Below are 22,443 nucleotides of genomic sequence, written 5' to 3'. Positions count from 1 at the left end.
GGAAAGGGAACGAATGATTGTCTGGCGCTACTTTCGTCAGAAATCCAACTAGCTTATGCAAAAAAAGAACAAATGGCGTCTGTGTTCTTAGACATAAAAGGAGCATTTGACTCTGTTTCCATTGATGTTCTCTCAGAGAAACTACATCAATGTGGTCTTTCACCAATATTAAATAATTATTTATACAACTTATTGTCAGAAAAGCACATGCATTTTTCATATGGCGATTTGGCAACATTCAGAATAAGTTACATGGGTCTCCCACAAGGTTCTTGTTTAAGCCCCCTTCTCTACAATTTTTACGTGAATGATATTGATAATTGTATTGTCAGCCCATGCACTCTAAGACAACTTGCAGATGATGGCGTGGTTTCTGTTACAGGACCAAAAGCCTTAAATTTACAACAACCACTGCAAGATAGTTTGGATAATTTATCAAGTTGGGCTTTGAAGTTAGGCATCGATTTCTCTACGGAGAAAACAGAGTTGGTTGTTTTTTCAAGGAAGCGTGATCCAGCTCAGCTTCAGCTTCAGTTGGTTGGTAGAACGATAGCCCAAGTCCTGACTTTTAAATACCTTGGAATTTGGTTCGATTCTAAAGGCACATGGGGAGGCCACATTAGGTATCTAATAACGAAATGCCAACAAAGGATAAATTTTCTGCGAACAATAACTGGATCATGGTGGGGTTCTCATCCAAGTGACATGATAAGATTGTATCAAACAACAATACTTTCAGTAATGGAATATGGGTGCATCTGTTTCCGTTCAGCTGCGAACACTCACATTATTAAACTGGAACGGATACAGTATCGCTGTTTACGAATTGCCTTAGGTTGCATGCAATCGACCCATACGATGAGTCTTGAAGTACTAGCGGGAGTTCTTCCTTTAAAAGACCGATTCTGGGATCTCTCTTCTCGTTTACTTATTCGATGTGAGGTTATGAACCCACTGGTAATTGAAAATTTTGAAAGACTTGTCGAGCTTCAACCCCAAACCAGATTCATGACAGTGTATTTCAATCACATGTCACAAGAAATAACGCCTGCTAGGTATGTTCCCACATACGTCAATATACTAGATATTCCTGAATCCACTTTATTCTTCGACACGTCCATGCAAGCAGAGATTCGTGGAATTCCGGATCATCTACGCTCGCGGGAGATCCCTAAAATATTCACAAGTAAATATCAACACATAGACTGCCTTAAAATGTTTTACACTGATGGGTCACGAATCAGTGAGGCCACTGGTTTCGGTATTTTCAACAATAATTTTTCAATTTCTCTCAAACTTGCAGAACCCGCCTCTGTTTATATAGCGGAACTAGCAGCAGTTCACTATAGTTTGCAAATAATTAATACTTTACCCCCGAACCATTACTTTATCCTCACTGATAGTCTCAGCACAATTGCAGCTCTACGCTCAAAGAGGATTGATAATCACGATCCATTCTTTTTGGGGAAGATACGAGAATCTCTGAGTAACCTGACAAGAAAATGTTATAAATTTACCCTAGTGTGGCTCCCCGCCCATTGCTCTATTGCGGGCAATGAGAAAGCTGATAATTTAGCCAAGATTGGTGCACTAGATGGTGAAATATATGAAAGACCCATCGCTTACAATGAATTTTATAGCGCTTCTCGACAGAGGACACTTGCTAGTTGGCAAACATCTTGGGACAATGGAGATATGGGACGATGGCTACACTCAATTACCCCTAAAGTATCAACGAAGGCATGGTTCAAAGGATTGGATGTAAGTCGGGACTTCATCCGTGTGATGTCTAGGCTCATGTCCAATCATTATACTTTAGATGCGCATCTCCGTCGTATTGGGCTCGCTGAGGGTAATCATTGTGCTTGTGGAGAAGGTTACCATGACATTGAGCATGTTGTTTGGTCCTGCACTGAATATCGTGAAGCCAGATCACAATTAGTAGATTCTTTACAAGTCCGAGGAAGACCAATCCATGTTCCTGTTAGAGACATCCTGACGTATCGCGATCCTCTATACATGGAACTTATCTATCATTTTCTAAAAACAGCGTCTGTCAAAATTTAATTAAATTCATCTCCTCATACTCTCATCCAAGGCTAATCATTCACCAATTAAAGGAACCTAGAATATTTAGTTTTTAAATTTAGACAATAACAGAAAAAAAGTAAATAAATACACCCGAAAATACTAGATCAGTATGAAATACAACAATGTAAGGAAAAAAGCAAACAATAAAGTGATTTCAGTGTTAGTTTTAGACAAAGTACTAGTATAGTTAAAATTAGTCTTAAGGATTTTTGTAACGTGCTATGTAAAAAAAGAAACTGGCGTAAAAAGCTATTGCAAATGCCGTGTCAAATAAACGTATGAAAAAAAAAAAAAATAGAAAAAAGTTCGAGTTTCGGAAAATGGCTTCATGAAAACTGAAAGATCTCATATTTTACTGTAAAATTCGGTCACTTTTCTTCAAAATAATAGGAAGAAATTTTTTTATTCAGTTTTCTGTGAAGATTCATATCACATTTGGGAGGAAATGGAATTTATTATAAATCTAGGAAGTAATTCCTCGTATTTCAAATGTTTTTGTGGTGAGAATCTAGGTGGTCAATCTACTTACCTGATCCTTCACGTACAAAACATAATACGATAATATCACTACACACATTACATCTTTCGCTAGACTCCAATACCATTACCTCAACCACAAACAATTGCCAAATTTGTGGCTGCTGTTCAGGTAACATTGACAGCTCGCGCACATAAACATGGCAGTAACCACGATGACGACAGGAAATATATAAAAGACCCACAGCTCTGTTTAGCTAACGCATTGAACCGAATCGAATAAACGAATTATATATAAAAAAATTTAGAGAAAATTGAGCACAAAAACTCTCCAAACTTATCGCACTTTATCGGTAGTGATTGCAACGTTTAACAAAACTTTTATTCTAGATATTGGCTAGAATAAAGTTAGTTAAATTACACGCAAATTGATTGATGGTAATAGTTTAGTGCATTGTACGCTGGGTATAAACACCAGGCATCTTACTCAAGAGTGCAACATTTCAATTTGCTGATAACAATATAGCTAAGAAGACAGTTTTTGTTTCGTGCTATTTTAATGCAAAATTATTTGTATTGACACTCAATTTCATGTTTATGCAGGGAATGCGTACCGCACCAAAAATACTGTTAATTCGAACAACCGTGATACTTTTAACAATCGAATAATTAGCAAGAAAAACATGAAAAAGTAAACAAGCCAACAAGTGGTAGAATAGCGGTTTACTGAGATGTTCATTAGAGTGACAGGAAAAAAAATGACCCCTATTGGCCCACCTCTGAGTCGATTCCTAGTCCCACCAGGAGTACTTGCACCAAATTTGAAGCAAATCGGACAAGTCTAACTGCCGGACCAACGTGGCTGAAGTTTGTATGGAAATTTTCAACAATTTATATGGAGAAAACCTACCAGTTCGCATTTTCGCCGCTAGGTGGCACTGTATGCATCGTATTATCACAGTAAGCGAAAATAAGAAAGATAATTTAATTGTCTACAACTTTGTCGAAGACTGCTAGTCAATCCGACTTTGTTAAAAGAAGTTATTAAACTTTTAACGAAGTGATGTCTGAGTCAGTTTTGCATGGGGCCTAACAGTGCATGGTTGTGTATCAGTACTCGAGTCACACGAACTAAACATTTTTTGTGAAATAATCGTTAGGTTTAGCTCAATGGTATGTTTACAAGAATTATAGTAAATAATACGAGTCATGCTTTGGTTAGAAAATTTTAGTTCCTCCTGTTACCGCATAGAGCGCCAACACTAACTTTTCAACGGAGAGAGATAGAAATTTGGTGTCTTCTACAAAGTTATAGAGCAGGTATTTTTCAGTATTTCATCCAATCATCTTGATACTCTATCTCTCTTCTATGAAAAGTTAGTGGTGGCGCCCTCTATGCGGCCACAGGTAGAACTAAAATTTTCTAACCAAAACACAGCCCGTATTATTTAATACAATTATTGTAAACATACTATTCAGCTAAATCTAACCATTATTTCATAAAAATGTATAGTTCGCGGGACTCGAGTACTGATACACAACCATGCAAAACTGACTCAGACATCACTTCGTTAAAAGTTTAATAACTTCTTTTAACGAAGCCGGATTTACTAGCAGTCTTCGACAAAGTTGTAGACAATTAAATTATCTTTCTTCTTTTCACTTACAGTGATAATACAATGCATACAGTGCCACCTAGTGGCGAAAATACGAACTAGGGAGTTTTCTCCATGTAAATTGTTGAAAATTTCCATACAAACTTCAGCCACGTTGGTCCGGTAGTTAGACTTGTCCGATTTGCTTCAAATTTGGTGCAAGTACTCCTGGTGGGACTAGGAATCGACTCAGGGGTGGGCCGATTGAGTTTTCAAAAATTCATCATTTTTCTGGGCAGTCTAATGTTCATATACCCACGAATTATATACACTCGTATATTACTAACCTCGCTGATATGCAGAAACGCACACATTTGGCGTAGGACTAATTGTCATGATTTTTCTTTACTTTCCATCGGATGTCAATTGATGCTAAACCACTTGTTGCAACCAGCGCCAGCATTTTAGTCGTTTTCGATGGTTTCCAATAAATGTCTATTTAAGTTTAAAAAGGACGTGGCGATACATTGAACAGACTTCAGTAGGCTATCACGGAGAGCGACTACAGTGTTGTAACTGGTTGAATCTATATGTAAATAAGTTAGGATTTGTGTCTCGATTTTATGTTTTCAGTATGTGACAGTCTCTCATTTTATTTTTTTTTCAATTTGTTTATTTGATAAGGCACGTATGCGTTAGCTTAAAGGTGCCATTTTTTCATTGTTTTACATTTTGAATTTCTTAAAACTAGGGGGTTACACATTTCAATATTATTTTGTTTTATATAATGAAACTAAAAAAAAACTTTACAGCTAACTTATACATATAAAAGAGGGTATAATATAATATTCGTAAGATTGGGGGGACGGGTCATTTTGTGTGTTCTTTTTATAGTAATTCACTTTATGATTTTTAGAAGGGAGATTGTAGGAGAAATTAATTATTAACTAAGCGGAACATTTTACAAGCTTATTAACTAGAAATAACTAGAGAGAGTGGTTCAAGATTAGGGGTAATTAATTACGGCTATTTTAAAGTAGTGGTACTGTTGTGCATTTCTTAACGAGATTAACTATTGATCAACTAAAACTAGAAGATAGGGGGGCACATAAGTTTTGGGACGATATTCAAGGGGAGAAGGGGGTGAAGTCATACATCTGTGTATCAGAGACATGGGAGGGAGGGAGGACAAGGCTGAACGGGGGGGGGGATATAAACTTTCAGTTTCCGGTATCAGGAATCAACGGCCAGGATTACAGATTCGATCGTATGTATCAAGTATTGGGACACCGGGCGGTTTTCCTCGAGCCGGCAGGGGTTCCTCCAGACGATTTCGTAGTACGGCTCAGATACGGATCGGGAACACACCGCGCTGCGCGTGTGATGTTGTACTGTAGATCTCGTGTTGTTGGTTCATTCGACAGATGTTTTGTCTCGTCTTGGAGTCGTATCAAACCATCGTTGGGGACGGTAGGCGGAAGAGGGCACTTCTGGGAATGACAAGAGATAAGATAGGGGCATTTAAATTTGGATATTGATGGTTTTGAGGAACGTGTATATAAGGGACATGTAGAGAATATCGCGGCTTGCTAGTACACCTCGAACCTCTCATTTTATTTTTGTTCGCTATGGAGTAAATGAGAGAGATGATCAAAAATCACGAAGAAAAGAGAGAAATATGAATCAATTAAAATCGACTCAAGAGCACTTCTTCTATCTGTTTTGTACACCCAACTCGAGTGCTTTCGGAATCGTGCTCTGATTCTCTCAATTACGAAACACGCTTACGTCTTCGTTATCCGTAGGACCTTGATGCGTTAGGTGCAACAGCTTTAATGGAAACTAGTTTCTCAAATTGTGGTAAAATGAACCTGCAATCAAACAGACATTACAGTTTGGTTCAAGGAGTCGAATATCTTGTGGAAAAAAATTAGAGCGTATTACTTTTATTTAACAAACAAACCAATTACTGAGCAGATTCGTGTCAATATATTTATTTGACGAAGTTATGAATTGACTTATGAAGTGTAACCGAAATCGTCATAGAAAGTTGGCCTTACACCTTATTTATTTTTCCGGGAAGGTAAAGTAAGTGCGATGTTTTCTCTTCCATGTGTCGGATGCAAGAGGTGCTGAAATTATTGAGTTTATTCATATTTGTAGTTGCTAGTTTTTTGATGGTGTCATCATTGATACATTTAACAAATGATACGTAAATTAGAAGATAGTAGTAATAAGTTTTAAGTGATTTTATTTCGGTTTGTGGACAATTTTCTTTAATAGATTAAATTCTGGACAGCTTCCTTTAGTTGACTAAATCATTGAAATATATATTTTAATACTATTGCTTACCAAGAATTTTTTTCTGACCGGGACTCTGATTTTTCAGGCCAGGGCCAGTCTTGAAAATAGTTTCATTAAAATAGAATATATCAAAAAATTGTGTTAGCATGATGCCATAGAACTTATGAATAATAGTGGTCAGAAGCCAGATCAAGAAAATAGAAGTTGAACCGTTTCTGTGCATCTACAAATCGCCGGCTAAATCAGAAGTTATAGTGCAAATTTTGTCGTTCTCTTCATTTGAACAGTCTAACAATATTGTTCTGCTCATTTTGATTTAGTGGCTTGCAAACGTGTAGTTTAGAATATATCTTGCATTTTCTAGCTCCTTCAACGATTGTCATATTCGATTAGCATTTTAATACTTTGGACTCTTGAACATCCGCTGTTTTAACGAGACTAAATTGTAACTTGTAAATAAATAATAAAACTCAAACTCAACCTCAAGAATTCGTTGATGTACTATGGCCTTTCTTGTGACAAGGAACATGTTTTTAGAATTTTAGTGGAATTGTTTTCATAAGGAACTTCTCAAAATTTCATCAGATCAGAATTAAAGATTTATGCAATAATTTTAAAGCCCCTTTCGAAATAAAATCGTGGCTACGGGCCTGCCTTCGATACCAAATCACTCTAAAGGCTAAGTAAGCAGAGGTCTAATAATACCTAGTTTCAAAACACGCACACTTCTGATCCTAAAATGCAACAAAAATATTTTTTCATTTCGCGATAACTATATTCAAAGCAGTTTTGCAAACATGCTTCTTATCATATTCCGATTGTTCCAGAATCAGTAAATCATTACTAATTCAATCATTTAACTAGTAACGAATTATTGTGAATAACAAATGTGCGAGTGCAAATGTAACTTCGTTTAATTAACCACTCCAGACTGGAACTGCTCGGACCGCCTTAATTCATCATATTGTGTAGGAACGCATTGCAGCTGTATGCAGTTTTCATGATCTATCAAATTTGATGTTGAGTTAGGTTCACTTAACTTTTAGAATTCACATACCCTTACCTCAGTGAACGTTGTGTACGATAAAATGCCAAATCCTCCAATCGAAAATCCAACAGTACGTTGCGCATTGGCGAGCATAAACTGAACGGCCTTGAGATCCTGTTTGTGCCAAAGTGCGTACCATTGATTGTTGTACATAGCCTCTGATACCTCGTTGGACTTGGTAACAACTAGTTCACCACAGTAGCAGAAAATCCACATTTTGGCCACGTTTGTCAGTAACATTCCATAGGAACTGTTTATGAGTACCTAAATGAAAAAAAAATATTATTTTTGAACTTCGCTCTATCGTCAAAAAATACCAGTTGAATATGAAAAAGTGACACGCAAATATGAGCGATTGAAAATAGAACTTGAGTTAAATAAATTTCCTGGTAGAAATCGGAGCAATCTCTCGAAAACCTGAAAATAACTGATTTTTGAACACAGAACATAATACTGGGATACTTGCTCACTTCAGCACATCGGTATGAATCCTAATGATTTTTCTTAATAAATTCCGTTGCTCTTTAATATTCTCGGATTCGCCGATCTTTCCAATGTAGCTCTTGAGAATCTCTAGCTTACAGGTTGAGTAGCAAACGTAGATATAGAAGGGACCATCAATTCCCACAAAAGCCAGTGCACACCAAGTCATCTGAACGAATATGATACAGTAATTGATCGCATACCAGGGCTGCTGCTTATGGCTGATGAACGGAATCGAGTACCCTACTGGAAGCATGTACTCGTTCAGCTTTCTTGCAACAGCCGGATACGACAGTAACATAAGCGCCGTGAATGGATAAGACACAATCGTAATGTACATCAGAGTCCTGATTAAAGTTAGTTTTTCAGTTAGCCAGTAAATACCATAAGTCCTTTTCGGTCATACCTTGCCAACGTGTGATACTTGAGGAAAGCAGCTTTTTCAGTAGGTCCATCCTCGTAGCTTCTATCGTCCAGAACGGTAGACATCAGCTTGAGTCCTTTTGAACGTTTGTATGCCATTCCACAAATCTTAACAATCACTTCACATGCAGAGAAAAACGCTGCAAGGCTTAGAATGGTCGAATCTACGTCCCCCATGTATCGAATCAAATGAATGATGCATGCGACTACGCTGAACAATCCGCTTACCGGCGGTACCACAAACCTGGTGAAGTTTATAAAGCCTACCGCAAAATTATCGTCGAAAAAATTTAAACCGCAAATCTCCATGAACATGCGAAAAACATCAAACGTTTCCTGGTAGCTAGGTGTTGTTGCTTGCAGTATGTTAGAGATTTTCGAAATGGGTCCCATTGTTTCTACCCGTCCAAGATGACTGAATTGAATTGAGGGTGAATGTTTTCCGCCGTTCTTATTTTATGTTAAGGATAGTACACATCTTAATAATATATGAATACAGCGATAATGTTTCTTGATTGAATCATTTGCGTTGATTGTAGTGGGGTTGCGGGTAATTGAGGAAATCTTATTCTGGACAGTGTAGGTTATCCAGCAATCAATAGGAGCTGAACTATAAAATTACTTCTCCGAATAGAAGCAAATGGGAGGCTATGGAAGCTGAAACAAACAACTGTTTATGGAAAATGAAACATTTACTATAGGGGGAACATAGTGTAGTTGGTAAATCGATTGTCTTGTATGCAGCTAACCTGGGTTCAGGTTCTTTTGTTGGGCTAGAAAAATGTCTAACCCTATGTGCGGGATTGGAAATCGATTCATTTCCAATACAATTTTCTATAATGTACTAATATTCATATGAACTTAGGTATACAATCTTTAGGTTAAGTATTTCTTTATCGATTAATGGACAAACAAATAAAGGTATTTAATAAATTACTGTGTTAGTAAACCAGTTGAAGTTTGAAACTAGAGCAATGAACTTGGTGCATGTTCTACAGCGTTTCATTTTATATAAGTGTTTCAATGTTGAACTAGAACTAGAACTGTGTTTTAAATACATAGATCAGGAGAGATACTCAGATTAAAGAGCTGGGGAAACATAATTTTAGCTCCAGTAACGCTCAAGATATGGCATGAATTTCAAATTAAAAAGATTACCTGCTAAAACAGATGTTGAGGGAGTGAGTTCTAGTTTTAAAATTTTCAACTTTATGCTATACCACTGCCAATTATGAATCTAAAACTGAACCCCCCTTATCTATCGAACCTGAGTGTAGGTACTGAATACTCTTTATATATATCAAAACAGTTCCAAACATGTTTCAAATGAGGCAACAAAGAGAATGGCAGCGTATAGGGTGATGAGCCTATTTTCACCATACTAAGCAAGGTGCCTCACTAATTCGGTAATTTCTTGCCTTACAATCAATGGAATGCGTAAAAATTGACATGAACCGCTTTGCTTCGTTGTTAAGAACCAATATAATAACACAAATGCGTTGAAAACAGTAAAATTCTCGTGTTTGAGCACAATGAAAACTCGAATCGAGTGCCCCTATTGTTGCGCTACCATTTGACTCAATGCGTTGAACAAAGATGGCAGACACTGCTCTAACCAACGGCTTCAAATGGGTAGGGTGATAATAGAAACATGGTGCAAATAGGCTCATCACCCTACCTGTTATACAGTTCGAAACAAAACTGTTCGAAATAATAAGTCAGCTCTGCTGGGAATGTTATTTTTCCGCTCTAATACTCCTTTGAAACTCCCATTTAAAATACTGCACTGCTGAACATGCCCTAAGGAATTCGATATAAATAATACAAGTCTGTGATAAAAACCAATCGGTGCTTTCTCCTGGTTAGATGGCATTAGTTTTGAGTTGACTACCAAGAATAGTCATAGATTACCTCGTAACTTTTTGAAAACAAAACGAAAGTTAAACTGCTCTAACATAACACAGTATCCCCACCCAGCAAAATCTCCAACTAACCGCCTTGTAGACGCAAATCTAGTTGAGTCCGCCCGTGCTTTTGAAATAGCTACAGAAGCATGTTGTCAGATACTTTAACGATAAAAAACGTATCACATATATCCAAAATATGAAACGTGTGTGCCTATCAGGGATGCATGAAGCACAGCATGAGAGCTTAACACGAGCTGAGCGGCCGCTTTGAAGGAACCAAAAGCAACAACCACTGACACTGCTCGTGCTAGGTAACCTTCGTGCTCGAGCTGTAGGATTCGAAGAGCTAGCACAACGAGTTAGCACGATAAGCTAGCACCGTGAGCCAGCTCGGTAAGCTGGCACGAGCAAGCTCGGTGAGCTAGCTCAGTGATCGGGCTACTTGCTAACTCTAGCTCATTGGAAACCAGCGCAAGCACTAGCTCAATGAATTTAACGCTGACACATTATGAGTCAGTGCACAGCAATAGGACACGGAGCAGCACCGTTCTTGTGCATGCCTGGTGCCTATAGTACCTACAACCCGTCGAAAACGTCGTCAATCCAACGCACACACGAGCATAAATATGAATTATTTTTTTCAAACGCAAACTCAAGCAGAACATATACGTCGCACCCTCCAGTATTAAACTCCAACCCAGTCACCCACGTTGCCAATCATTCTTACATCGTGCTGGAAGCCGAAAAATTCATACACGATTTAAAGCTGCTAGCATTCCACGTCCTCAGACAGAGTGATGCAGATGGAAATCATCCTTGTAATTAAGGTTGCACCAGAGACTAATAGAGACTACCAACCAGAGACTAATAGAGACTACCAACTGACGAAGAAACACTCGAAATTCCGTAGTACTCTGTGTACTAGATCTTAAGAAGTACTAGAAGTATCACCGCGGTCCCTTCAGTTCTGCCAACCTTAACAAACCAATCTAGTGATCCCCTTTGCATCGGGCTTGTAAAGTTGGTAGCAGGTATTATTTACTGACAGTTGCTAGGATCGTAGCTGCTTGCATCTGTTGTTTACATGCAAAATGTCTCCGTTTTTCCATTTACGCAACGACACTTTCTAGCTTTTCAACCACTGGCCAGTTTGTTATTGTTCGGGGATTTCATGACTAAACGCAGTTCGTAAGCATTTAAATTGCTGAAACTATAAGTGCGGTTGTGCCCAAGAGGTTTTTAATAAAATAAAGTTCGAAAAAGAATGTGTACCATAGCGTCCGAGGCATTTTGGTGCACGAAAGATGCACCATAAATGCCCAGATAGATTAGCGTCGTAAGATTTCACACAACTTCGTTTTTGGATCTTATTTCTTTAATGTTTCAGCCACTGAGTTGTTTTCTCTCCCGGGTGTAATGTCAAGCTACTGTTGTTTGAAAACTATGAAACCTTTGCATATTGTTTTATAATGTTTTGGAAAACAAAAATTGTTCGGAACCCATCAACCTTTACTTAGGGATGGTTTTGGAAAAGTTAACTGAAAATCGTTTGTGGGACGGGCGACTCGTAATTGGAAACCGTTAGATTCATATAAAGCTCTGTTAGTTCCATAAAAAGCAGCTCTACAATTATTTTTTTCACTGCTTTGTAAACAACAGATAACCTAGCAGGAAAAATAAAAACACGTAGCAAAGTAAAACAAAGCATCCTCGATGATCAACGCGTTTTCTGTTTGACATTTCGAGGGACCGTCTAGTACTACCTGAGTTAGTACCTCTTGAGCCACGGAAAACTCGTGAGTCCGCCGTCTCAATTAGTCTCTGGTTGCACAGAGAATGCGCAAAATTCGCAAACGAAAAAAGCAGTTTTTTTCCACACCGTATGTCAGATCTTCATAAAAATCAATCAGCAGTACTGTAACAACATTCTATATACGCTGATTGATTTTTATGAAGATCTGACATACGGTGTGGAAAAAAACTGCTTTTTTCGTTTGCGAATTTTGCGCATTCTCTGTGCAACCTTAAGCATACCGCCTCCGACGATGTCGTTCTATACGCGCTCGCTACAGCAGCCCAGGCCAGTACGCCATGTCTAAGGCACCTCAGAGGATGAAGCACCCGCCAGGAGACGTCTTGTGCTGCATTTTGCTCTCAGATGTTCAACATGATCTTTGCCAATACGTTAGTTAGCAAGGATCATATCATGGGTGTTATAATTTAATCGAACGTCCACTATCACATCCAGGTACTTCAGTGCACAATGGAATTGAGTGTCCGCCGACGCTGATCACCATACGTTGGATTTTTTTTCGGTTGCTGACCAACACTTCTTCCGTCTTGTGGTGACCTAGTCGCAATTTGACATCAGCCATCCAGGTTTCCACGATGTCTATTGTCTCTGCCGTCAACATCTCCACTTGCTCTCGCCGGTCAGTCAGAACGTCACCTGCAAAGTCGACAATCTCGACTCTCCTAAACAGTTGCAGTGTTAAAATTCTGTTGTACATTATATTGCAGAGCGTTGTCCCGAGTATGGAACCCTGAGCCCCCCCCCCATTCTGTTCAGCGGTACGTCAATAGCCACCCAGCTGGCGCTGTTGAACGCGTTCTTCACGTCGATCGTAACCACGGCGTAGTAGCGATCACACCTTCTCTATTGCTTTAATGCTTTCTCCGCGCTCGCGATGACTGTGGCGTCCATTGTCCAGATCCCTTTTCAGAGTCCGCCCAAGCAACCAAAAGTGAGTATAAGGGAGCTGCATAAGCTTCCCGTTTAAGTAATTTTGCGATACGTTTTGTGTACTAATAGCGGCTTAAGCAGCTTTCAAGTTCCATTGAAGCTTAAGCAGCTTGAAAGTTCGCTAAGAACTTTATGTGAACTTTAAAGTGTGCTTTTTAAGTATTATCCGAACTTCTGGTTGCTTGGGCGAACTGCCTCTGCAATAATCCTTTCTCACTTTCAGCGTTATTCGTCAGTCTGTTGAGGATGCAATAAGCGTATCGCTGCTGTCTGTGTGCCCCAACCTGATTGACATTTGCTCTTTCTCAAGGTTACATTGTTGTATAAGCGCGCTCCTCACTCCGTCTTCCGTTGTGAGCTCGTCCAAATTCCTGCACTTGACCACTGCTTCGTGAACTAAAGCACTCACGTTCGCTTCTCCTCCCACCGCGAACAGCATCTCATCTTTTTGAGTGCGCCTGGTTCTTACTGCTTTCTCCCCCAGCTTCTTCAGCATGGGATCCTCTCTCGCCCTTTTAAGGGGCGCAGCATACGTCACGCCGTCGTTTGCTTTGACAACTAGACCCCCATACCTCTCCTGGCGCTGCTGAAGGTCTTCTTTTCATTCATTCCTGCTCTCTTCTACGATTTCTCTGTTTTATATTTTAGTAAGAGGTTTTTCTTTTTAGTTCACCGGAGAAGAGGCACGTCTATCACGTTCAAGCGTTCAACGTTCGGTCGGAAAAGAGAACGCTAGTTTATTTACACTTTTGCAATTTGTTTTTATCAGTTGGTATCACCATTGTCACACATTTGATCTACAGGGGTTCGTTCGCAAGTGCTACACGGTAAAACCGGACACTACACTCTGTTCGCTTCAAGTACCTAATTCCGAATGGTAATAGAAACAAATTTGTAGCAGACCTTTTCATCAATTTATTGTTCGGTTGGTGCATTATATTGATGGCTCTGACCGAGATGGACTGGAAATTTCCACTTTTTCCGAACCGTTTTCGGAAGATTTATCAAAACAATATTTCCGATATAATTTTATTCTAGGGAACGTGTAGTGTAGTTGGTAGGTTGATTGCCTTGTGCGCAGCTCATTTGGGTTTTATTCCCAACCCCAGTCATAGGAAATCTCTATAAATGAAACAGAATTTTTTTTCGATGAAATAATCAGAAGTGTGAAAATATCCACATATCCTCGATCTATACGATATTTATCATTGCCTATTGCCCACGAAATAAACAAATTATTCAGGAGGGGGCTCTGAGACAGCATGGTTGAGATTAGAAGTTTAATAAATAGCCGCTTCATCATCATTGCACGTTAGGGACCATTCATAAATTACGTAACGCAAAAATTGCCCAAAATTAACTCCCCCTCCCCCTACGTAACAAATTGTCACAAATTTTTCCATCCCCCCTCCGCTGTTACGTAACAAATTCCAAGAAACAAATTTTTTTCTTCGATGAAAACATGTTACGTAACGATCTAGTTAACACCCCCTCCCCCCTATGTCACAACTTGTCGTACCCCCCTAAAAGCGTTACGTAATTTATGAATGGTCCCTTATGATAAACGTTACTTTAAGAAATGAAACATACAGCTTTTTCGTAATAATAAACACAGGTTACCTCTGAATTTTTTTATACTTGGCAGATTGTTAAGTACTTTAGCGAACGTGATTAGTTAATTAGAAACACGTGTGGGCTCGCTACTCCGACTTTCCCATAATCCCAGTCTTACCCCATCCACCATTACGTCAGTTTTGCCCTACGATTGATACCTCGTATGGGCATTAGAATCCGATATTTCCCAAATTGACCAATTTAGTATTTATTAAGTGGGGATTGCATTATATAGAGCACCTATCATTACGCAGTATGAAATAATACCATCCCTCTGTAATGGATATTATTACGATTAGTGCCCAAATGATATGCGGGTTGTCCGAATTGAATTTCCAATAGAAAAAGCCTTTGCTTTCCTGCGACTTAGCTTGAACTATGATTTTCTCACAAAATACACTTTTTCTTTCAGGATAAGATCATGACACAATGCGGAATGACTTTATTAAATTGAACATCATGCTGACATTATTATACATATAACAAAAGATAACTCTAGTGTAGTATTCAACCACGGTTAGCGATCATATCATCTGGATTGAACATACCCTAGAGAAATTCGAAGAGAATTCAAAATGAATAATTTGGTAATGATAGGAAAAATATAACAAATACTACCTTCGCACGTCTCAGAATTGAATCCTTGCTCGCATCGTACGGGTGATCCTTCGACGGAATCTCTAGTACAGCGGGCGTTGGCGAAGTGTGCGCATCGATCACGTGGCGAATCATCTCGGCGTAGTTCTGGTTGATCAAAATGATGTCGATATCATCCCGCTTAAGGAAGCGTTTAAAACAATCCTCGATCTCACTGACGGCAGTGTCTAGGTAGCGATGATTTTTTTTTAGTTTTGAATACTGAATAAGTTTCAGAGGGGAGGAAGGGACTACTTACTCTTATCGACTACCATAAAATTGGGGTGACGATTTTTATTGATTTCTCCTATTCCTCCCAAAAGAAAACCAACGCAGGTATCCTAGAAACAAGAAACGTACTATAGAATCGTCGCATTTATTTTATTGTATCAATACTGTGATTTTGAGAAGTTTACTATCAAGAGGAAAATCTCAAAATGTATTGTTTTCGTCAAAACGATGCAACATTCTTTTATCCTTACCTCATCACCGATAACCGAAATTAGTTTTCCTTTGATGGCGGACAGTAAAGCCATCGTGAAGCTTTGGTATTCTAACGATTTGTGAAAAAAATTGGAATATTTACGGAAATTAATCTGCAAGAATCGTAGTTTCACCTGAGAGATGTATGGTAGAGTTGAGAAAATATCGTCACCTGATCAAGAAGTAACCATCTGACTTTTGCTGGTTACATGAAATTTGACGGTTTTCGAGCGTAACGCTAGTAATGTCGAACTAAATATGAAGTAAAATACGATGTAACGTAGCCCCAGTTATCGGTCGAAATCTCGAAATAACATCTCCAGCCAAATATTTGAAAAGGGCTTATCTGCAAGACGTAAACATTGAGAAAATTGCAAAAGAAATGGTATGGTAAAATTCATTATAATTCTATTTACAAAATTGACACTATTTTATTTCGTTTGATTGCGCATATTGCTTCTACTTGTATACTTCACACAAAAATACTTTTCCGGTCTGATATTACACCGAAAGTTAGAAAAATTAAGTAAAATCTAACTTGTTGGTCAGATAGGCTCCATTGAACATCGTAAAACAAGTTTGGTTTTGTAAATTATTGAATTTTTTTTCTTAGAGCAGTTGTAGTTTTGATTTTGAATTCATCGAGTTTGTTATAGTAACTCTACAATCCATCTAAAATGAATATTTTTCTGGTTAGGCCCTTTTATAATCTGTTAGGTCATAATAATTTATTTGTGATAATTTGTGATAAAATCGCTATCAAAATTCTTCATAACCAATTGTTGCGTTATGTAAGTGTTCGGTTAGATAGATGTTAGATGTAGTTTATTAATGAGGATTTAACCCTTAGGGTCATTTTCCTCCGTTGAATAAAATGTCTTTTTACAATACATTTGGTCGGTGTTAGGTCAGACCGGACTAAGTCGCAAAACATCAAAAAATGGAATTAGGGCAATATACTTTAAACTCGTTTTTCTCGAAATCAATATATTGTCACTTAGTCCGGTCTGACTTAACACCGACCATTTTACCTAATTTTAAATTACTCATTGGAATTAACATTTTTTAATATATATTCTGTCGAATAAGTGTGTTTCCTTCAAATAACAGATTAAAGTTGTTTCTCAGACTCCGTCGTTACTCAACATCTCTCGTTTCATACGAGAGGAGGGCCACATGTTCTTCGAAGTCCGTCGTATATGGGGCAGGTGATCTGGATGCGGTGTACCGTCAGGCGGACCAGACACGATTCACATTCTAGGGGATCGGATGTTTCCGTGTAATGTCTGTGTGTGATACAAGAATGACCAACGCGTAGCCCGCTCAATATCTGTTGTTCTCTTCGTTTTTTCCGGTCATTCCATTTTTCGGTTTTGCCTTTTATTTTCCGTGTAAATATAGCTGACGGCATCCCACCAATTTAGTTTGCCAAGTACCCGAGATGGTTCTGTTGATGAAGTAACGGATGTCTGGTCCGGGAATGTCTTTAGCTCATCCCTTTTCTTCCCAGACTAGCGAGAACGTCCGGCCTCTTCATTTCCGGGGATTTCACTGCGTGCAGGAATCCAGCAGAATGTGATGTTGCGATAAAATTCCAGAGACTGTATCGAAGGGTGCTTCTTTATTCCACTTTCAAGAGCGTCGTGGGCTCTGGCGCAATCCGTAAATATTGCTGTTTGGTTGTCTAGTGGAACCATACTAGCCCCCAAGTTTCCCAGTCACCGTGGCAAGCATAAAGTTAGCAAAAGTTGAGCAAAGCGAAATTGATGCTGGCAGAGTTTCTGCGAGCATTTTGCGCGATTTGTGCGAGAATCCTGGCAACGAATTCGCTCAAATGCAACAACCGTTTCTGACAGAAGCGGTTAAACCAACCGATGCCGCTCACTTTTATCCAGAATCCAGTCAGAAATGTACGGCCAAGATCTCTGCACGCTTCCTGCCACATCTTTGTCAGATGTGTTGCTCGATTCGCGCTAAATTCTACCAGGTAGGAATCGCCAGAATCTTTGCACAGTTTATGTCCGAGTTATGCCAGGGTTTTGCTCGTTTCCTGTCAAAATTTGCCAGAAAACGCGAGCGAAACCGAGTTCGCCCTAGCTCAACTAACCCGATAGGATACGCGCAGAAATCTGACAGGGCTGCCAAACCAAGACTTACAGAAATCTAGCAGAGCGGTATCGACTCTCCGATGGGGTTGAACTCGTACACCTACTGCACTAGTCGCTCGAGATCCATCTGTATATATATATATATATATATATATATATATATATATATATATATATATATATATATATATATATATATATATATATATATATATATATATATATATATATATATATATATATATATATATATATATATATATATATATATATATATATATATATATATATATATATATATATATATATATATATATATATATATATATATATATATATATATATATATATATATATATATATATATATATATATATATATATATATATATATATATATATATATATATATATATATATATATATATATATATATATATATATATATATATATATATGTATATAATCCTTGTATGAACTGTCCATGTGTTCTCCAAAAATTGCCTGCACTCTTTTTGAGTTATCACCTGTCTTTTTTCCCAACATTTTTCTCCACCAAGGAGAAATATAGCATACTACATATTGCATTGGCCTGCTCAGACAAACCAAGTTTCGGAGCATTCATTCTCATCAATTTAAATCGGAACTTTTCTTACGGGACATCACGTTTGCTCAGAATCACAAATAGTGTTTTCGTTTTTTGGACATAGCGTCAATCTGGCGTTAGTCCGTTAACTAAGTTAGTTTCGGATTCTGATGAGAGGAGCTCGAAACGCCTCTACAATAACTGAGTTATAACTAGTTATAGCTTTCGTGTCCTTTATGCGCCAAGGCGAAATATAGCATAGTGCATATTGTATTAGCCTGCTAAGACAAACGGATCATCACTTTAAATCAGAACTTCTTTCTTACGGGAAATCACGGTGCTACACTCATTTAAACTTGGGTGTAATCAGTCTGTCTCTTTTTTGCACTACACCGGTGTAGCACCAAGTAAAAATTAAAACTCTCTTAGTTAGTGTCGGATTCTAATGAGAGGAACTCGAAACGCCTCTCCATTAACTAATTTATCACCTGCCCTGCATGCTTTTTTGATTTTCCAGTAGATTTTTGGTATTTTCTCATTCCACATCCTGTCTATTATGCGGTGCAAAGATTCTGTGACAGGAAGTTGTCTTTCGGTGTTTATTTTGAAAAATATTGTTGACCATGACCTGCAGGTCTTGGCTCGAGTTTGAATTGTTTATGCTGCTTTCAAGGAAGCTTGTCAGCCGTTTATCCTTTCAACCACGGCATCGAATGGTAGAATCCCAGATTCAGCACAAGCAGATAGAATTAAAGAGCTAGGAAGTATACCGGCTGCGTTTCGCGTAATATCGTTGTAGACGGTGTAGCGGATAAGATAGGAAGAGAACGAAACACAAGAAGAAGGCAAAACATTATTTCATTATTTGCGTGGCTAAAAAATAGACATCACTACCAACGACGTCCCTACTTTATTACACAGCATAAATGAATCTGACATAATGCTACGAATGTACATTTGGCAGTGTATGAACCTGAACGCACTGTCGCTTGATACGACAGTCGAGAAACCTTAGGAATGAGAGAGACAACAGTTGGATAGAAAAACAAGATTGGTGTGTGTGTGCGAGACTGGCTGAGTGGCAGCGTACTATTGCATGGGACTGCTGTGCAAAAACTCTGTGGGAGTATATGTTAGAGTTGCGAGAACTATATAGAGAAATTAGATTTTTAGTGTGTGAGCATGAATGTTCTTTAGCACTCAGAAGAGTACACTCAAAAAAAAGTAAACGTTATGCCTATTGATTTTACACATAGATTTTTGCAATTAACGGAGGCATATAGACACTATTTGCTGGCACATAAACCTAATGTGTGTATTTACAAGAAATATTAATCTTACATTCACATTTCATAACTATTGGGCACATAAAACCCCATTCTATAACAATATGCACATATAACTTATGTGTGTTCATACATAGTTTATACAGTTGACACATAGAAGATATGTGTGCGCGAGATAACAATAGCATTTCTTCTTCATATGAATTTTAAGCGGTTTGAAGCAAATAGAATTAACGTTTGGATTTTTTTCAGTGTAGGCATAGGGTTGCCACTATTTTTCAAAGAAAATCTGGCAATTCAACTAAAAATATCTGGCAAAATCTGGCACTTGACAGCAACCTCAAAGTCATCTAAATTTGGCATACATTTTAGTTTTCATCAATCGATTTTTGTAAAATTTAGGACATTATTAACCGAATTTCCAAAATGTGTATGTAGCAGCTTCTAAAACTTAAAAATCTGGCAGAATGAGAGATTTGTCTTTTTGTCTGGAAGCTGCCAAAACTTCTGGCTATTCCAGATCAATCTGGCATAATGGCATCCCTGGGTGTTACGAGAAATACTGGCCGTTGAACACGGTCTGCGACAGCCACGACTACAGGATTTTAAAATGGAATCGGGAAGATACGACAGACGGGAGCTAGGATCTGTACTAACGATAGGCTTGCACGACAGGTCAACTCAATTCCGTACAAAAGCTTACTAGAAACGATACTGTTTCCAACTTTTAAGATTGTTCGGCGGTTGCTGGTTTGGTGATGGCTACTGACAGCTCGGACGAGCCGACGCCTACCCTGCGTCTCTTTTTTAGTGAAATTTGCGATTCGTTTACATTTTGCAGATTTCCCCCCAGATAGCCGGCAGCGAAATAAAAAGTCTGGCAGAATTTCTGGGGGTCTGGCTGGCAGAGCGCTGCCCAGCCGGCCGGCTCAAATGCAACAACCGTTTCTGGCAGAATTTTTCGCCTTACGGTTATTAACGGTTTTTTCTGCCGGATTTCTGCCAGGCGCGCACCGGCAGGACCGGTTTTGTACCGTTTCAGGTTTTGCTTGTATTTTTCTTAATTTTTTTTTAAATTTTATGTAAATTTATAATAAAACCATGTCTGGGGACATGAAATCCATATTACTTACCATGTTTGAAACCAAAATCTTTATTTCTTCCTATTTTTTCATCTGCCAAAACTATCCTTCTTGGAAAAATGTAAATGTGGCGAAAATAAAACAACGATAAACAAAACAGAACCGGTGAGGCGAATCTGCCTGCCATAACTGGAAGGAGTATAGCTGATTTCTGGCAGCGCCATTTTGATAATTTTGACAGCTGCCGGAATCCTGACGGATTTTTACTGGCTGCCCGTTTTTCTTCCAACCCTCTAAGAACGGTTGGTTTCAAAATCGTCCAATGAAGGACATTCGTTGGACCAATTTGGACAACATCCAAATAACCGTTCAACAAACGCCCATCGTTGGACCCGTGTTGAACGATTTTGAAACAATTTTTTGGACGTCTCAGTGGGAAGCGGGTTGCTGCGTCTGTTCCCTCTAAGAACGGTTGGTTTCAAAATCGTCCAATGAAGGACGTTCGTTGGACCAATTTGGACAACGTCCAAATAACCGTTCAACGAACGTCCATCGTTGGACCCGTGTTGAACGATTTTGAAACAATTTTTTGGACGTCTCAGTGGGTTGTTCTTTGGAAAATCCTATATAACGCTATGTAACAGTGTGTTTTGCTAAATGATTTTTACTTTTACTTATGGCATATTCGTTTTTGACAGTGCACTACACCGGTGTAGTCGGTGCTACACTCATTCAAACTTGGGTGTAATCAGTCTATCTCTTTCTTTGCACTACACCGGTGTAGCACCAAGAAAAAACGAAAACGCCATTAATTTTGCTTTGTTTTGTTATCCAAATGTGACAGACTCAAGCCAGGGTTGACTCACAGCGCCGCAACAATTTCGTTTAATAATTAAATGAATTGAAATTAATTATTTTTGTGATTTGTTGATGCTAGCACAGTAAACAAAGTTCAGGTTTTGGTTCACAATGAATCCGATGACGTGAGTACAAATCATTTGATCTATTAAAATGGTTATAACTTTTTGTTTTTTTAGAAACATGAAAAACGTGCTCAAATTGAGCGATCAAGATTTGAAGTTTGGTGGTAAAAACTCCTGGCATGATCAGTACAAGAACAGCGCTTGGATTTTCGTTGGTGGCTTACCATCTGACCTAACCGAGGGAGACTTACTAGCAGTGTTCTCGCAGTATGGCGAAATAGTCAACATCAATCATATACGGGATAAGAAAACGGGTAAATCGAAAGGATTCAGTTTCATCTGCTTCGAAGATCAACGTTCGACGATTCTGACTGTGGACAACATGAACGGAATCAAGCTCCTGGGAAGAACGTTGCGGGTGGATCATGTAGCAGATTATAAACCTCCGAAAGACGATAAGGCGGACGAGGAGACCCGAAGATTATATATGGAGGGATGTGCGCCGAAGTATAGCTAAATCACTAAATATTCCAACGAAATCGTCTCGAAATGTTTATAATCTTAGATGACCTGAAATTCTGAATCTTTTCATAAATTTAGGCTTAGGATATGAACAAGTATTGTAAATCGTGTACCAAATAGAACTTCTTTAAAT

General features: G+C 38.5%; 3 protein-coding genes across 3 annotated transcripts; 1 reads left to right on the top strand and 2 right to left on the bottom strand.

The window, feature by feature from the left end:
- Window positions 1-7,418: 7,418 nt before the first annotated feature.
- On the bottom strand, window positions 7,419-8,814 carry LOC131690371 (odorant receptor 94b-like). Its single transcript, XM_058976085.1, has 5 exons — window positions 8,405-8,814; window positions 7,986-8,345; window positions 7,833-7,932; window positions 7,531-7,779; window positions 7,419-7,472 (listed from the first exon to the last, which is right to left on the bottom strand). The coding sequence occupies exons 1-5, from the start codon at window positions 8,812-8,814 to the stop codon at window positions 7,419-7,421; spliced, it is 1,173 nt and encodes a 390-aa protein (XP_058832068.1).
- Window positions 8,815-15,099: 6,285 nt separating this feature from the next.
- On the bottom strand, window positions 15,100-16,025 carry LOC131689524 (V-type proton ATPase subunit F). Its single transcript, XM_058974667.1, has 5 exons — window positions 15,939-16,025; window positions 15,804-15,874; window positions 15,581-15,662; window positions 15,304-15,509; window positions 15,100-15,234 (listed from the first exon to the last, which is right to left on the bottom strand). Exons 2-5 carry the CDS (start codon window positions 15,855-15,857, stop codon window positions 15,193-15,195), a joined length of 384 nt encoding a protein of 127 aa, XP_058830650.1. The 5' UTR covers window positions 15,858-15,874; window positions 15,939-16,025; the 3' UTR covers window positions 15,100-15,192.
- Window positions 16,026-21,689: 5,664 nt separating this feature from the next.
- On the top strand, window positions 21,690-22,316 carry LOC131690633 (RNA-binding motif protein, X-linked 2). Its single transcript, XM_058976555.1, has 2 exons — window positions 21,690-21,848; window positions 21,903-22,316. Exons 1-2 carry the CDS (start codon window positions 21,835-21,837, stop codon window positions 22,303-22,305), a joined length of 417 nt encoding a protein of 138 aa, XP_058832538.1. The 5' UTR covers window positions 21,690-21,834; the 3' UTR covers window positions 22,306-22,316.
- The last annotated feature ends 127 nt before the right edge of the window (window positions 22,317-22,443 follow it).

Source organism: Topomyia yanbarensis, chromosome 3 (assembly GCF_030247195.1).
Source record: "Topomyia yanbarensis strain Yona2022 chromosome 3, ASM3024719v1, whole genome shotgun sequence".
Classification (NCBI taxonomy): Eukaryota; Metazoa; Arthropoda; class Insecta; order Diptera; family Culicidae; genus Topomyia; species Topomyia yanbarensis.
The sequence above is the reverse complement of the archived record's forward strand: the minus strand, read 5'-3'. Positions and strand labels throughout refer to the sequence as shown.

Bases quoted from the DNA above. Each gene is read 5' to 3' on its own strand.
- LOC131689524 (XM_058974667.1), bottom strand. From the start codon at position 15,857: ATGGCTTTACTGTCCGCCATCAAAGGAAAACTAATTTCGGTTATCGGT. The intron at 15,663-15,803 runs GTAAGGATAAAA...TCTTGTTTCTAG, and splicing joins TTTCGGTTATCGGTGATGAG to GATACCTGCGTTGGTTTTCT. The intron at 15,235-15,303 runs GTAGTATTTGTT...GAATTTCTCTAG, and splicing joins CAATTCTGAGACGTGCGAAG to GGTATGTTCAATCCAGATGA.
- LOC131690371 (XM_058976085.1), bottom strand. From the start codon at position 8,814: ATGGGACCCATTTCGAAAATCTCTAACATACTGCAAGCAACAACACCT. The intron at 8,346-8,404 runs GTATGACCGAAA...AACTTTAATCAG, and splicing joins AAGTATCACACGTTGGCAAG to GACTCTGATGTACATTACGA. The intron at 7,780-7,832 runs GTATTTTTTGAC...TTTTTCATTTAG, and splicing joins CACTTTTTCATATTCAACTG to GTACTCATAAACAGTTCCTA.